This window comes from Nomascus leucogenys, unplaced genomic scaffold (genome assembly GCF_006542625.1).
Source record: "Nomascus leucogenys isolate Asia unplaced genomic scaffold, Asia_NLE_v1 Super-Scaffold_285, whole genome shotgun sequence".
NCBI classification, from domain to species: domain Eukaryota; kingdom Metazoa; phylum Chordata; class Mammalia; order Primates; family Hylobatidae; genus Nomascus; species Nomascus leucogenys.
The window spans coordinates 652,976-670,391 of NW_022095770.1; the positions used below are offsets into that span (position 1 = coordinate 652,976).

Consider the following 17,416-nt stretch of genomic DNA (forward strand, 5'->3'; position numbering starts at 1 on the left):
CGCCTCAGCGCTGGCGGGGTACGGCGTCCTCCACCCTCTGGGTGGACGCCTGCTTGGGCCTGCGCGCAAGCGCTCTGTGGTGCGAAGCCACCTCCCCCGCCGAATCGCGCATCTGCGCAGTTGCTGTTATTGTGACTGTCGGGCCACGGCCCCGGATGTTGTGGCTGCCGGGGGGAGATGGCGGAGGCCGAAGGGGTGGCCACGACCCCAGGCCCGGCTTCGGGGTCGACTTTCAGGGGTCGCCGAGATGTGTCAGGCTCCTGGGAGCGGGACCAGCAGGTTGAGGCGGCGCAGCGGGCCCTCGTGGAGGTGCTGGGGCCTTACGAGCCTCTGCTGAGTCGGGTGCAGGCAGCCCTGGTGTGGGAGCGGCCAGCCAGGAGCGCCCTGTGGTGCCTGGGGCTGAACGTGGCTTTCTGGTGAGAGAACTGGACCCTCGGAAACCCTCCGAGTCCCGAATTCGTCGGTTCCTCTAGGGCTCTACTTCTCGTCTGCCCTGTTTTCTTCGCTGCACTGGCTCCTTCCTGTACTTGCCTAATTTTGCCTCACCTCCTTCCACTCCATCCCGCCTGCAGGCTTCGGCACCCCAGTTCTTCCCAGTGCCGTCCACCCATCTTCTCTGCCTTACCTGTCCCCGCAACCTCGCCCCGCGCATCTGGCGGGAGCTTTGGTAACATCTTGAGCCGCTCAAGAGTGAGCGAGAGCGCCTCTTTTGAGCCCGGCAAAGCTGCGTCCCTTTAAAGCCATCACTTCCTCTCTCTTGTTTGCTCAAGTGCAAGTTCTAGATTGTTTCCAGAGGTTTTAGTAGTTATTGTTGGAGTAGAGGCGTGAAGTCTTGCAGAGGTATCCATAGGTGTGATTATAAAACAAGCTTGAGCGATTCGCATGAATTAGCATGTTATATATCTAGGAAGGAAGTTTATGAAGTCTGAGCGTCAGTGTGAGCCCCCAAAGCTGAAAATTACAAGCTTTTAAAGAACAGTTAGGAAATGATGTCGGAGATTTCACCCGTTTCAAAGCCACCTGTGATTGTAACTCCTCCCTGTTCCAAGGAATTAGAGAGGCATCCTTAGCCATGGTTTATAGGCAAGGAAATTGATGTCTAATACGGTGTGTGAGTTTTCCTGACCTGGAAAAGTAGCACTGTAAATATGCTTTATTTGTGTGTCATGCTCTGTGAAAATGGAACTGCTGCTTCTCTCAGTTGTCATCACCTAAAGTGGACCTAGGACTTCATAGGATCTACCAACCATAATTTTGGATTTATTCGTAATGGAGGAGGTTCCAAGGGAACTGACTTATAGGGGGCCTTCTGCAGCTGAATGGATTAAGACTATTCTGGATAAGCCTGAAACAACAAAATATGTGTGTTTTTTAAATGTGTTTTTGCTAAAAATAGCTTTCCCCTTAAAATTGGTTTTAAAATCAAAACATTTATTATCCTTTATCTGAAAGATTTTCAGTGAGCTGAAGCAGAACAAATAATTCCAAGTTCATTGACCCGAAAACCGTGTTCAGCTATTAAGCTAATCCTCTCCCAGTTTGAAAGAGACCCAGTTAAAGGTGTCACAGTAGTCTGGCATTTGTGGCTTCCAGAGCCTTTAGCAAACTCGATGGTAAACTTTTCCTACCACGTTCTTCGTTTATTTTTGGTACTGCTTTTTCCCTTTTTTTTTTTTTTTTTTTTTTTTTTTAAGAGTTTCATTCTTATTGCCCAGGCTGGAGTGCAATGGCGTGATCTCGGCTCACCATAACCTCTGCCTCCCAGATTCAAGCATTTCTCCTGCCTCAGCCCCCCAGGTAGCTGGGATTACAGGCATGAGCCATCACAAGGGGCTAATTTTGTATTTTTTTAGTAGAGATGGGGTTTCTCCATGTTGGTCAGGTGGTCTCGAACTCCCGACATCAGGTGATCTGCCTGCCTCGGCCTCCCGAAGTGCTGGGGTTACAGGCGTGAGCCACTGCGCCCGGCCTTTTTTTTTTTTTTTTTTTTTTTTTTTTGAGCCAAGGTCTTGCTCTATCACCTAGGCTGAAGTGCGCTGGTATGATCTCGGCTCATTGCAACTTCCACTTCCTGGGCTCAAGCAATCCTCCCACCTCAGCCTCCACAGTAGCTGGGACCAGAGGTGCACATCATCATGCTTGGCTAATTTTTTAAATTTTTTGTAGAGGCAGGGTCTCACTATATTGCCCAGGCTGGTGTCGAACTCCTAGGCTCTGGTGATCCTCCCGCCTTGGCCTCCCAGAGTGCTGGGATTATAGGCATGAGCCACCGTGCCCAGCCAAGTGCTTCTTCCTTGACCCCTAGGTACTGATTCCCATTGCTCTCTGTAGAAATCTTCACTATAGCACCTCACTGAAGAGTGTTTTATCCAGTCAAAACATTTCCCACAGTGGTTTTGTTACCTCTAGCAAGAAGGCTGGGCCTCATTAAACCAATTTGTATCGAGGTATGACTGACTGATGGAAAAAACCACTTTATCAGGGTTTACTTATTTTTGTTTTGAGACAGTTTGGCTCTTGTTGCCCAGGCTGGAGTGCAATGGCATGATCTCAGCTCACTGCAACCTCCGCCTCCCAGGTTCAAGCGATTATCCTGCCCCACCCTCCCAAGCAGCTGGGATTACAGGCATGAACCACCAATGCCTGGCTAATTTTTGTATTTTTTTATAGAGACAGAGTTTTGCCAGGTTGCCCAGGCTCGTCTCAAACTCCTGAGCTCAAAGCAATCCACCTACCTCAGCCTCCCAATGTGCTGGGATTACAGGTGTGAGCCACTGCACTGTACCGGGCCTTAAATGGATTTTTAAACCAAAGATTTATTAATGCAAATGAATTAGTAGCATGTATGCTGTTCTTTTTGAGGAGAGGACCTTTCTTTTTTTTTTTTTTTTTAATTAATTTTTGTTTTTTGAGACGGAGTCTCGCTCTGTCACCCAGGCTGGAGTGCAGTGGTGTGATCTCGGCTCACTGCAAGCTCCACCTCCTGGGTTCACGCCATTCTCCTGACTCAGCCTCCCGAGTAGCTGGGATTACAGGCGCCCGCCACCACGCCCGGCTAATTTTTTGTATTTTTTTTTAGTAGAGACGGGGTTTCACCGTGTTAGCCAGGATGGTCTCAATCTCCTGATCTCGTGATGTGCGAGGAGGGGATCTTTCATCTGCCGCTTGTCTGAGAGAGGTTTCTGAAGCAGAATGTGAGGTTGAGGTATGCACATAAGGAGCTGCTGTGACTGGGACATATCTTTAGATGTTACAGCTAGCTTTAATTTGCTGGCCTCTACCAGTGTTTACTTAAGCTTATTAATATGCTATGTTTAGAGGCTCACTTAGAACCCTTTTTGTACTCTGGGTCTCTTAAAGCATTGCTGTGATTGGTCTTTATCTTTGGCATTTCCTAGTGGCTTGTCTGCTGCGTATCCAGAACACAGTTACTCTTGTTACAGTCCCATCACATTTTAAGAAGGTGCAGGAGAGAGACAACAAAATGAGGATGTGACTTTTTTTTGTTTTGTTTTTTTGAGATGGAGTCTCGCTCTGTCACCCAGGCCAGGGTGCAATGGCATGATCTTGGCTCACTGCAACTTCCACCTCCTAAGTGCAAGCGGTTCTCCCACCCCAGCCTCCCGAGTAGCTGGGATTACAGGCACCCACCATCACGTCTGGCTAATTTTTGTATTTTTGTAGAGACGGAGTTTCACCATGTTGGCCAGGCTGGTCTTGAACTCCTGACCTCAGGTGGTCCACCCATCTCGGTCTCCCAAAGTGCTGGGATTACAGGGGTGAGCCACTGTGCCTGGCCGACAGTGTGACTCTTGAGACTAAAAGAACAGTTGGGTATGCCATTTCTGGAGAGGACTCCTACCTGTGAAAGGCACAGATACTGTTAAGTCCCCAGAAACTTGGATAGTCTGGCATTGGAGTTCACAGAATTGTTTGGGGAAATGAGCTTCCTTGGTAGGTAGTTAGAGATTTAAAATGAAATTTGGGCTTCACATTCTAATAGTGTCATATTGAGTATGAGTGTTGACATTTCGCTTAGGAATGTCGAAGAGTGACTGTTCAGTTAACAAACATTTTAAATGTTTAAGAAAGGGAGGAGGATCATTAGCTCAAGTCAGAAAAATCAAATCTGAAATATTTAGTTTCTCTTTTATTATTTGTATTGAATAATGGGACAAAAATGGCGTATCATTAACTGAGATTTTTATGCATTTTGAGGTATTAGAAGATTGGATAGGAGTACAAAAAAAAACCCATCAGAATTCAGGTAGGTAGCTCTTAATTTTCAGTGTTTTGTATCCTCAGTCATATTTTGCTGTACCTGTGAATATGCCCTCTTACATCTTTAAAAAAAAAAAAAGATGGAGATAGATGTAGATACCTTGTCACTATAGTATTCCAAGGTTTTCACACTTTTTTTTTTTCAGGTACCAGAGAATTTATGGTGGCCATATCAGAGGTCTTCCAGCCTAGATTACTTCTGGTCACTGATCTGTGATTGTCTCTAGGATAATAATAGAAATGTCAGGCCGTTCCTTCCAATAGCTTGTGTTTTCATTAGCCTCCACCTCATCTGTGAATGAGTGATTTGGGGGAAGAATATGAGAGTCAACAAGCATGTATCCTGACAGGATCAGAAAAGAACAGGTTTGGGTAACTTTTTGGTTTGACTTGTACTCTGAGATCAGAGGAGGGTAAATAAACCCTGGAAATGTGTGAACTCCAAGCTCCCTCTCCCACCTAACATGAAGAGATAGTTCAAGGAGGCCTACACAACTGCTGAGCTCTTTCAGTTTTTTTTTTTTTTTCTTGCTGGGGAATCGGGGGTTGTAGCGGGGACAGGGTCTCCCTCTGTTGCCCAGGCTGGAGTGCAGTGGCATAATCATAACTCACTGCAGCCTCTACCTCCTGGGCTCCAGCAGTCCTCCTGCCTCAGTCTTCCAAGTAGCTGAGACTAGAGGCACATGCCACTGGGCCCAGCCTATTTGAAAAACTTTTGTAGAGACAGAATCTCAATATGTTGCCCAGGCGGATCTCAAACTCCTCAGCTCTAACAGCCCCTCCCGGCTTAGTCTCCTAAAGTGCTAGGCTTACAGGCATGACCCACTGCACCTTGACTACTTTGTGGTTTTTAACAATTTGTGAATCTACATAGTCTTTGAATTAGGAATATTGTTTTAGAGCAGTCCACAAGCTGAGTCCCAAGTAGAGATCTCTGTTGGGATCTGTTTTTTGCAGTCACTGGTCTCAGTTAACCATACTATATTTCTAGGAGGTTATTATAGAATTTGTTATTTCACAAATGAAATGTAAAAGTTGTATCCTCCCCCCCCCAAAAAAAATAAATAAATAAAAATGACTCAAAAAAGTGATTAAGGATATACAGCAATTCTGAGTTAGAAGGTTAGGATTTGAGTAAAAAATAATAGAAACAAGAAATGGAAGATGGGGAGGGAGCCCATTTAAGTAGAGATATTTGTTCTGTGAAAAAAAAATCTACACATCAGATTTCTTTTCTTTCTTTCTTTTTTTTTTGAGACGTAGTCTCACTCTGTCACCCAAGCTGGAGTGCAATGGCACGATCTCGGCTCACTGCAAGCTTCGCCTCCTGGGTTCACGCCATTTCTCCTGCCTCAGCCTCCCGAGTAGCTGGGACTACAGGCGCCCGCCACCACGCCGACCTAATTTTTTGTATTTTTAGTAGAGATGGGGTTTCACCGTTGTAGCCAGAATGGTCTCAACCTCCTGATCTCGTGATCCGCCCACCTTGGCCTTCCAAAGTGCTGGGATTACAGGCGTGAGCCACTGCGCCCGGCTACACATCAGATTTCTAATGAAATCTGTTGAGCAAATGTTCCTGATGATAGTCTTTGCAGGGTTCTTGTCTTTGTGAGCCGAGAAGACTCCCAAGGATGCCTTGGTTTACTTCGCCTCTCTTTACCTTTAGTTTTTATCTGCCCTAATTGTAAGGTTGAGTGCTTTCTTTACACTGTTAGCAGCTGGCTGATTTCATTTCTGGTTTTTTTGCAAGCAACAACTGTCACTGCATGATATAGGTTGGGTTAATTTTTCCTTTGAATTTACTGGTGACTTGGGCTCATTAACCAGGCGGTCACAAGTGCTGTACAGTAACAGGCTTTCTGTCTCTGTAGAATGGGATGCTTTGTTTTGAAGTGCCTTTGAGACAATCTTAATCTGTAATAAAAAAGGAACCTAGAAATTGTGTCTTTGAAAATAGACATGTGGTCATTATTTATGATTATAGCAAACTTTAATTTACTGGTACTAATAGTGAGGCTCCATGGTATAGTTAACCACAAAAGTTTATGTTTGGTTCTGGAATTTCTCACGATGTTTCTGGACACCAATTGCTATTCCAGGGATATTTTATTTAGACTGATCATTTAATTGGATTTTAGTCCCTGACAAAGTGGAGGGACAGTTCACAAAAGGGGAAAAAAAAAATCAATGGATACGTAAAATTTCACTCTCACAAATAAGAAAAGAATTCAAATATATGTAAATGGCAATTATTAATTTCTATCTTAAGTTTTTTTTTTGGCAGGGGACAGGATCTCACTGTCGCCCAGGCTCGAGAGCAGTGGTGTGATCATGGCTCACTGCAGCCTCAACCTCCTGGGCTCAAGCCATCCTCCCACCTCAGTCTCTCAGGTAGTGGGGACTACAGGTGTGTGTCACCACACCTGGCTAATTGTTCTGTATTTTTCTTAGAGACAGAGTTTCACCATGTTGCCCAGGCTGGTCTTGAACTCCTGGGCTCCAGCAGTCCACCCACCTTGGCCTCCCAAAGTGCTGGGATTACAGATGTGAGCTGCCACACCTGGCTTTAAGTATTTTTAATGATCATAATTAATTCTGGGGAAAATATGGAAAAACGGGCATATGGCTGATAGGAACATAAATTGGACAGCCTTTCTAGCAAGTAGTTTGGTAACATATTTTAAGCCACTTAAGCTTTTCCAGGGCTGGGGGAAATGGAGAAGGAATACTAATGTGTATGGGTTTCTTTTGGAGTGATGAAAATGTTCTAAAATTACATAAGGCTATTAGTCGTACAGCATTGTGATTTTTTTTTTCATCTCTGCTGCTGGCAGATGAATTGAAAGGGAATTTTATCATATACAACCCATTATCTCAATAAAGCTATTTTCTTACTTTTTTTTTTTTTTTGAAATGGAGTCTTACTCCGTGGCCCAGAATGGAGTGCAGTGGCATGATCTCAGTTCACTGCAACCTCTGCCTCCCAGATTCAAGCAGTTCTCCTGCCTCAGCCTCCCAAGTAGCTGGGACTACCGGCGTGCACCACCATGCCTTGGCTGATTTTTGTATTTTTAGTAGAGATGGAGTTTCACCATGTTGGCCAAGGTGGTCTTGAGCTCTTGACCTCAAGTGACCCACCTGCCTCGGCCTCCCAAAGGCTGGAATTACAGGTGTGAGCTACCGTGCCCGACCAATAAAGCTATTTGTTTAAAATAGTTAATACCTTTGACCCAGTAACATGCTCAGTGATGTATAGTTCAGCTTTTCTTTATTACATCAAAAATTGGAAACTTTCGGCTGGGCGCAGTGGCTCATGCCTGTAATCTCAGCACTTTGGGAGGCCAAGGCAGGCAGGTCACCTAAGGTTGGGAATTCAAGACCAGCCTGACCAACATGGAGAAACCCCATCTCTACTAAAAATGCAAAATTAGCCGGGCATGGTGGCGCATACCTGTAATCCCAGCTACCTTGGGAGGCTGAGGCAGGAGAATCGCTTGAACCTGGGAGGCGGAGGTTGTGGTGACCTGAGATCGCGCCACTGCACTCCAGCCTGGGCAACAAGAGCAAGACTCCGTCTCAAAAAAAAAAAAAAAATTGGAAACTTCTTAGTTTATTTTTCGTTTATTTTTCTTTTCTTTTCTTTCTTTTTTTTTTTTTTTTTTTTGAGACAGAGCCTTGCTCTGTTGCCCAGGCTGGAGTGCAGTGGCGCGATCTCGGCTCACTGCAAGCTCCGCCTCTCGGGTTCACACCGTTCAGCCTCCTGAGTAGCTGGGACTACAGGCACCTAGCACCACTCCTGGCTAATTTTTTGTATTTCTAGTAGAGCCAGGGTTTCACCGTGTTAGCCAGGATGGTCTCGATCTCCTGACCTCGTGATCTGCCTGCCTCAGCCTCCCAAAGCGTTGGGATTACAGGCTTGAGCCACTGTCTTAGTTTGTTTTATTTTATTTGAGATGAAGTCTTCCTGTGTTGCCCAGGCTGGAGTGCAGTGGCACAATCTCAGCTCACTGCAACCTCCACCTCCTGGGTTCAAGCGATTCTCCTGCCTCAGCCTCCCGAGTAGCTGGGATTACAGGCACCCGCCACCATGCCTAGCTAATTTTTGTATTTTTAGGTAGAGATGGGGTTTCACCATGTTGGCCAGGCTGGTCTTGAACTCCTGATGTCAAGTGATCTACCTGCTTCAGCCTCCCATAGTGCTGGAATTACAGGTTTGAGCCACTGCGCCTGGCCCATTCATTGTTTTTTCTGAGACAAGGTTTCACTCTGTCACCCAGGCTAGATTGCAGTGGTGTGATCATGGCTCACTGTACCCTGGAACTCCTGAGCTCAAGCGATCATTCCACCTCATGGCTGACATCGCCAGAGTTCATCACCACACCAGGCTAATTGTCTATTATGTGAAAAAGTTTTAAAACCATAGTGTTTTTATATGTGAATTTTTTAATGAAGAGAATAGCCTGTCTTCACATTTTTTAGAGTACATATGTGGATAATGGATCATTTTAAAAATGTTTTATTATGGAAAGCTTAAAACCTGTAAGTAGACAGAATAATATTGTGTGCCACCGTGTACATAATATTATTTTTTTCAAATCCTGGCCAATTTTGTGTCTTCCATACCCCGGTTCTTTTCTATGTCTTCCTTATTGTTTGAGACAAATTATTGATGTGTCATATCATTTAATTTAGGTATTTCAGTATATTTTTCTGAAAAAGAGACTTTAAGAAACATCTGCCATCATTATTGCATGTAAAAAATTAATGATTCTAGTCAGTGTTCACATTTCCAATTTTATTATAAATGTCATAAATGATAACTTTTTTTTTTCTTTTTGAGACAGGGTCTTGCTCTGTCTCCCAAGCTGGAGTGCAGTGTCACAATCAGAGCTCACTGCAACCTCAACCTTCTGGCTCTAGCAATCCTCCCACCTCAGCTTCCCAAGTAACTAGGACTACGAGCGTGCACCACCACACCTAGCTAATGTTTTTCTTTTCAGTAGAGATGAGGTCTTGCTGTGTTGCCTAAGCTGGTCTCAAACTCTTCGACTCAAGTGATCCTCCTGCCTCAGCCTCCCGAAGTATTGGGATTACAGGCTTTAGGTACCACACCTGGCCTGTCATGTGTGGTTTTGTTGGGTTTTTTAAAACTTTTTTTTTTCCCCACAAACCAATTCATTAGTGTTTAGGTTGTTTTTTCTGTTTTGCTTTTTTGTTTTTCGAAATAGGGTCTTGCTCTGTCACCCAGGCTGGGGTACAGTGGCATGATAACGGCTCACTGCAACCTCGGTTTCCCAGACTCAAGCTATCATCCCACCTCAGCCTGCTGAGTAGCTGGGATTACAGGTGCCTGCCACTATGCCCAGCTAATTTTTGTATTTTTAGTAGAGATGGGGTTTTGCCATGTTGGCCAGGCTTGTCTCAAACTCCTGACCTCAGGTGACCCACCTGCCTTGGCTTCCCAAAGTGCTGGGATTATAGACATGAGCCACCATGCCTGTACTCTTTTTCGATAAACATGAATTCATGTTGTATAATTTTTTTTTTTTTTTTTTGAGACGGAGCTTTGCTCTGTCACCCAGGCTGCAATGCAATGGCACAAGCTCAGCTCACCGCAACCTCTGCCTCCTGAGTTCAAGCGATTCTCCTGCCTCAGCCTCCTGAGTAGCTGGGATTACAGGCATACGCCACCACGCCCAGCTAATTTTGTATTTTTAATAGACATGGGGTTTCTCCATGTTGGCTAGGCTGGTGTCAAACTCCCGATCTCAGGTCATCCACCCACCGAAGCCTCCAAAAGTACTGGGATTATAGGCATGAGCCACCGTGCCCAGCCAACAACCCTATTTCACTTTTTCCACCCTAACACCTAAAGGATACTGTGACTATATGTAAGATTAAAGAATAAAAGCAGCTTAACAGAAATAAGCCTCTAGATTTGCCTCAGGCCATTGATCTCTCTAAAGCCAGTGCATCATCCCAACAAACAAGCACATTTAACAAGGCCAAGGAGAAGAGCTCTAGAGTTTCTTGCTCCCCAGTGCTGCTGCTTCCCTTCCCCAGCAGCAGCACATGGCATTGCTGTTTTCTCCAGAGTACTTGAAAGGGCTCTTTAGGGAGGCTTGCCAGACTGTGGGCAATTTCCCCTTCCCAGAGCACGATTACTAACACAAATAGAAACTAGGGTAGGGAAAGGATATTAAGCTCTCCTAAGAAGGTTGGTTTTCCAGAGATGATGGCAATAAAAACGTATCCCTTATAATAAACTGGTAAACATTTAAAAAAAAAAAAGACTTTCTCTAAGACCTGGACTATTTAAATAGCTTGTTACAGCCCTTACCTTCCATTCTTATGAGCTATACTTCACCTCAATTCAACATACCTTTGAGTACCTGTTACGTGCCAAGGCCTTGTGGTAAGCCCAGTTACAGAAAAAAATAAGACACAAACTTTACTCTCAAGTAAATTCATGTGTGTTTGTGTTCACGATGTAACATGACAGGTAATAATAACAAACAGGAAGATATCTAAGCTGTGATTTGCAAGATAAATGTTAAGGAAATGGGGCCGAAAGGTGTGGTAAGAGAGAGAAGACATTCAGATAGGGAGAACGCCAATCTAGTAAGATACGTAAGGAATTGCAAGTAGTTTGATGAAACTGAAATATAAAAAACGAGGGAATCAGTGTGGGGAGAGAGGCAGGATCCAGATCATGAAGGCCCTTTTATGATAGGGGGTAATGGGATTTCATCCTGCAGATGAAGATAAGCCAATAGTTTCATAAAGGGTATATTTTCTGGGTCTTGAAGGCTAAAATTGTGAGCATCTTCCATAACAAGATTAATCCTTGTCCATAAATCAATTTTAGTCCCAGATTTATCTTTTTTTGGAACAAGCCACGATAAGAACTTCAGAGGAAGAGGCCAGGCGTGGTGGCTCACGTTGGTAATCCCAGCACTTTGGGAGGCCGAGGCGGGTGGATCACGAGGTCAGGAGATCGAGACCATCCTGGCTAACATGGTAAAACCCCGTCTCTACTAAAAATACAAAAAATTAGCCAGGCGTGGTGGCGGGCGCCTGTAGTCCCAGCTACTCGGGAGGCTGAGGCAGGAGAATGGCGTGAACCTGAGAGACAGAGTTTGCAGTGAGCTGAGATCGCACCACTGTACTCCAGCCTGGGCAACAGAGCGAGACTCTGTCTCAAAAAAAAAAAAAAAAAAAAAAAAACTAAAGAGGAAGAAGAGTTTTTCTTTGTGGTATAAAATAACATTTCTTGGCCAGGCGCGGTGGCTCATGCCTGTAATCCCAACGTTTTGGGAGGCTGAGGCGAGCTGATCAGTTGAGATCGGGGATTCGAGACCAGCCTGGCCAACATGACGAAACTCCGTCTCTACTAAAAATACAAAAATTAAGGCCGGGCGCAGTGGCTCAAGCCTGTAATCCCAGCACTTTGGGAGGCCGAGGCAGGTGGATCACGAGGTCAGGAGATCGAGACCATCCTGGCTAACACGGTGAAACCTCGTCTCTACTAAAAATACAAAAAATTAGCCGGGCGTAGTGGCGGGCGCCTGTAGTCCCAGCTACGCGGAGAGGCTGAGGCAGGAGAATGGCGTGAACCTGGGAGGCGGAGCTTGCAGTAAGCCGAGATTGCGCCACTGCACTCTGGCCTGGGTGACAGAGCAAGACTCTGTCTCAAAAAAAAAAAAAAAACAAAAAAAAAAAACAAAAATTAGCTGGGCGCAGTGGCGCACACCTGTAACCCCAGCTACTCAGGAGGCTGAGGCAGGAGTATTGCTTGCACCCTGGGTGACAGAGTGAGACTCCGTCTCAAAAAAAAAAAAAAAAAAAAAAGTATATATATATAGAGAGAGAGAAAAAGTAGATTCTGGCCGGGCGCGGTGGCTCATGTCTGTAATCCCAGCACTTTGGGACGCCGAGGTGGGTGGATCACAATGTCAGGAGATCGAGATCATCCTGGCTAACAGGGTGAAACCCCGTCTCTACTAAAAATACAAAAATTAGCTGGGCGTGGCGATGCATGCCTGTAATGCCAGCTACTCAGGAGGCTGAGGCAGGAGAATTGCTTGAACCTGGGAGGCAGAGGTTGCAGTGAGCCAAGATCACGCCACTGCACTCTAGCCTGGCGACAGAGCTAAGACTCCGTCTCAAAAAAAAAGAATAAATAGATTCTTCTGGCCAGGTACAGCAGCTCACGCCTCTAATCCCAGTACTTTGGGAGGCCGAGGCGGGCGGATCCCTTCAGGTCAGGAGTTTGAGATCAGCCTAGCCAACATGGTGAAACCTTGTCTCTATTTAAAAAATTTAAAAATTAGCTGGGCATGGTGAGGGCACCTGTAATCCCAGCTACTCGGGAGACTGGGACAGGAGAATTGCTTGAACCCAGGAGGCAGAGGTTGCAATGAGCCAAGATCGCGCCATTGCACTTCAGCATGAGTGACAAAGCCAGACTGTATCTCAAAAAAAAAAAAAAAAAAAAATTCTTCCAAACAGCAAAACTTAATAGACAGATCACCTCAAAGAACTAGAGTTGACCCCTCCAAGGTAACCAGGTAATTAATATTAATGTTCTCTTACAGGTTTATCAAATATAAAATGATATAGATAAGTGTGTGCTTCTCCTTTCATTCCAGCCCTCAATACAAAATTCCTAAATAAAAGGGAGTATCAACATCAGATTGATGTATTTTGTATATAATAAGGTCACATCATACTTGTCATTTTAGAGAGGTAACCTAGAAGTCAAGCGGTAAAACAAGCTTTGCAACTATGTGGATGGACAAGATGTAATTGAAGATGAAGTACTTTAGAGGTGGTATGGGTAAGGAATGGAGGAAAAAAAGGGAGGATTCCTCTGTATTCGTTTAGTCCTGCAGTGTCTATTCATGCGGGCCAAAAAACTCACAAGCAGATATAACAGTGTAATAAGAAAAAAAGTAAAACATTTTTATTTCTTTTTTTTTTTTTTTTTTTTTGAGAAAGGGTCTCAAATTTGTCAACCAGGCTGGAGTGCAGTGGCACAACCACGGCTCACTGGGGCCTCAACCTCTCAGGCTCAAGCAAGCCTCCCGAGTAGCTGGGACTACAGGTTTGCATCACCATGCCTGGCTAATTTTTTTTTTTTTTTTTTTAAATAGAGACAAGGTCTCACTATATTGTCCAGGCTGGTCTCGAACTCCTGGGCTCAAGCCATCCTCCCAACTCAGCCTCCCAAAATGTTGGGATTATAGGTGTAAGCCATTGCACCCAGCTGAAAACATTTTTCGGCAACGATAATGAGCATGAGAACTTTGCAACGTGGCAAAAACAACTGCAGATACAGTCAACTCTGGAAATTCACACATGAATTGTTCGGTTTGGGGACTGTGATAGCCTGTTACTCCTTCTACCTACTGTAGGCTCACAATCTATTTTTTCTTAATGATTTTTTTTTTTTTTCTTAGGGCCTTACCCTGTTGCCCAGGCTGGGGTGCAGTGGCGTGAACACGTTCACTGCAGCCTCAACCTCCTGGACTTAACCAAACAATCCTCCTGCCTCAGTGCGCTGAGACAGGGAGAATCAATCTCTTGAACCCGGGAGGTGGAAGTTTCAGTGAGCGGAGATCGCGCCATTGCACTTCAGCCTGGGCAACCAAGAGAGAGACTCCGTCTCAAAAAAAAAAAAAAAAAAAAGAAAGAGGGTTGTCATTGGTGACTGGATTTCTGAGTTTTTGTTCCCTTCCATCCCTCATTCTTTGTATGGTTTTAAAATGTTATTTTTAAAAATTATGGCCAGGTGTCATGCCTCACACCTGTAATCCCAGCTACTTGGGAGGCTGAGGCAGGAGAATCGCTTGAACCTGGGAGGCAGAGGTTGCAGTGAGCTGAGATCGTGCCACTGCACTCCAGCCTGGGTCACAAGAGCAAGACTGTCTGAAGAAAAAAAAAAAGGGCCAGGGTGCGGTGGCTCATGCCTGTAATCCCAGCACTTTGGGAGGCCAAGGTAGGATCACGAGGTCAGGGAGTTCAAGACCAGCCTAGCCAATATGGTGTCTCAAAAAATTCCATCTCAAAAAAAAAAGTACAAAAGGCCAGGCGCAGTGGCTCACACCTGTAATCCCAGCACTTTGGGAGGCTGAGGCAGGCAGATCACGAGGTCAAGAGATCGAGACCATCCTGGCCAACATGGTGAAACCCCGTCTCTACTAAAAATACAAAAAAAATTAGCTGGGCATGGTGGTGCATGCCTGTAGTCCCAGCTACTCGGGAGGCTGAGGCAGGAGAATCGCTTCAAACCAGAAGGTGGAGGTTGCAGTGCGCTGAGATCGTGCCATTGCACTCCAGCCTGGGCAACAAGAGTGAAACTCTGTCTCAAAAAAAAAAAAAAAAAAAAAAATCTACAGACAAAATGTAAAGTTCCTCAGCCAGTCCCCCGTGTATGTATGTATGTATATTCAAATATACAGCCGGATAAACGTATGTGTGTATGTATGTATGTATTTATTTATTTATTTTGAGACGGAGTCTCACTCTGTCGCCCAGCCTGGAGTGCAGTAGTGGGATCTTGGCTCACTGCAAGCTCCGCCTCCCAGGTTCACGCCATTCTCCTGCCTCAGCCTCCCGAGTAGCTGGGACTACAGGCACTCGCCACCATGCCCGGCTGATTTTTTTATTTTTTGTATTTTTAGTAGAGACGGGGTTTCACCGTGTTAGCCAGGATGGTCTCGATCTCCTGACCTCGTGATCTGCCCGCCTTGGCCTCAAAGTGCTGGGATTACAGGCGTGAGCCACCGCGCCCGGCCTTTATTTTGAAATGGAGTCTTGCTTTGTCTCCCAGTTTGGAGTGCAGTGGCGCGATCTCGGCTCACTGCGACCTCCACCTCCCAGGTTCAAGTGATTCTCCTGCCTCAGCCTCCCGAGTAGCTGGGACTACAGGCACGCCACCGCACCTGGCTAATTTTTGTATTTTTAGTAGAGACAGGTTTTCGCCATGTTGTCCAGGCTGGTCTCCAACTCCTAACCTCAGGTGATCTGCCCACCTGGGCCTCCCACAGTGTTGGAATTACAGGCTTCAGCCACCGTGCCTAGTCTTTTCGGAATACTATGAAATGCTATTTATATTCTGTTCTAATCTATATATAATTTTCATATTGGCTTCAATATTTGTTTTTTTGAGACCGGAATCTCACTCTGTTACCCAGGCTGGAGTGCAGTGGCGCGATCTCCGCTCACTGCAACCTCCACCTCCCAGGCTAGCAATTCTTGTGTCTCAGTCCCCCGGGTAACTGGGACCGCAAGCGCGCCACCATGCTCAGCTCATTTTTTGTATTTGTTTTTAGAGATGGTGTTTCGCCATGTTGCCGAGGCTTGTCTCGAACTCCTGAGCTCAAGCAATCTGCCTGCCTCAGCCTCCCAAAGTGCTAGGATTACAGGCATGAGCCACTGCACCTGGCCAGGGCTCTACAGTTCATGTTCACTCATTTTTTTTTTTTTTTTTTGAACGATCTCGTCTTTCACCCACTGCATGCCCCCCCCCCCCCCCCCCCCCCCCCCCCCCCCCTGGCCAGGCCCCCCCCCCCGCTAGTTTTTTTTTTTTGAGACTTTCACCTGTTGCCATGGTCTCATTCCACTCATCCGCCCCTTCCAATGTGGATACAGTAGCACGGGAACATACATTACTTAGGGGGAAAAAAGGGAAAAAATGAAGACCCAGAGTGTAGCAGTTATGCTATCCGTACTAATCTGTGTTTCTGAATTTCCTCATTTAATATTAAACCAAAATGGATCTGAAAAAAAAAACTACCTTAACATCTAAAAAAAAAATTCCTTAGTATCATTAGATGTGTTCTCAATGTCAGATTTCTCAGATTGTTCAAAATTTTTTTTTTCTTTTTTTTTTTTTTTTTTTTTTGAGACGGAGTCTTGCTCTTTCACCCAGGCTGGAGTGCAGGGGCACGATCTTGGCTCACTGCAAGCTCCGCCTCCCGGGTTCTCGCCATTCTCCTGTCTCAGCCTCCCGAGCAGCCGGGACTACAGGCCCCCACCACCACGCCCACCTAATTTTTTTGTATTTTTAGTAGAGACGGGGTTTCACCATGTTAACCAGGATGGTCTCGATCTTCTGACCTCGTGATCCGTCTGCCTCTGCCTCCCAAAGTGCTGGGATTACAGGCGTGAACCACCATGCCTGGCCTCAAAATTTTTTTATGGTGGATTCCTTCAAATAAGAACTAGCTTTTCTTTTACGTTATTGATGTGATGCCTTACACTTATTGATTTTTTTGTATGTTAAACCACCCTTGCAGTCTTGGGATAAATCTCATTTGGTCATGGTGTACAATACTTTTAATATGCTGCTGAATTTAACTTGCTAGTATTTTATTGAAGATTTTTACATCTATATTCATAAGGAATATTGTTCTACAGTTTTATTGTGTCTTTGGCTTTGGTATCAGGATAATGCTGGCCTCACAAAATAAATCAAGAAGTGTTTCTTTTTTTTTGTTTTTTTTTTTTGGAAGAGTTTGAGAAGCATTTGTGTTAATTCTGGAGAATTTGCTTTTATTTATTTACTTATTTTGAGACAGAGTCTCACTCTGTTGCCCAGGCTGGAGTGCAGTGGCGTGATCTTGGCTCACTGTAACCTCCGCCTCCTGGGTTCTAGCAATTCTCGTGCTTCAGCGTCCCAGGTAGTTGGGATTACAGGCATGCCTCAGCCTCCCAGGTAGCTGGGATTACAGGCACACACCACCACACCCGGCTAATTTTTGTATTTTTAGTAGATACGGAGTTTCACCATGTTGGCCACGCTAGCCTCGAACTCCCGACCTCAGGTGATCCACCTGTCTCAGCCTCCCAAAGTGCTGAGATTACAGGCTTGAGCCACTGCGCCTGGGCAGAACTTGCTTTTAAATATAGTTTTCGTGCCAACTTTCTGTGTGATCTTAATCAAATATTTTTCAGGCCTCAGTTCCTGTATCTGTAAAAAGATATGTAATTGAATTAAATGCTCTTGAGTGCATCTCTATCAGTTTGTTGCCCTACACTAGGGTCTAATTTGGTAGAAAGATGTTTGCTTTCATTATAACAACTTGTTATCATGGATGAATTTCTCCGTGCAATTAATAGAGGTATAGAC

At 45.2% G+C, this 17,416-nt stretch overlaps 1 protein-coding gene across 2 annotated transcripts in view; it reads left to right on the plus strand.

Annotated features, from left to right (window-relative positions):
• Window positions 1-76: 76 nt before the first annotated feature.
• RETREG3 (reticulophagy regulator family member 3) overlaps window positions 77-17,416 on the plus strand; it is a 30,650-nt gene continuing 13,310 nt past the window's right edge. Inside the window, exons 1-2 of one of the 2 annotated variants that reach the window (XM_030808274.1) lie at window positions 357-416; window positions 4,219-4,267. Coding sequence is in view for 1 of the 2 variants with exons in the window: in XM_003279471.4 (XP_003279519.1) it covers window positions 178-416 (239 nt within the window). In the remaining variant the exon portion in view is untranslated. Of the gene's footprint in view, window positions 417-4,218; window positions 4,268-17,416 lie in introns of both variants that reach the window. The other variant, XM_003279471.4, reaches the window with a different exon arrangement.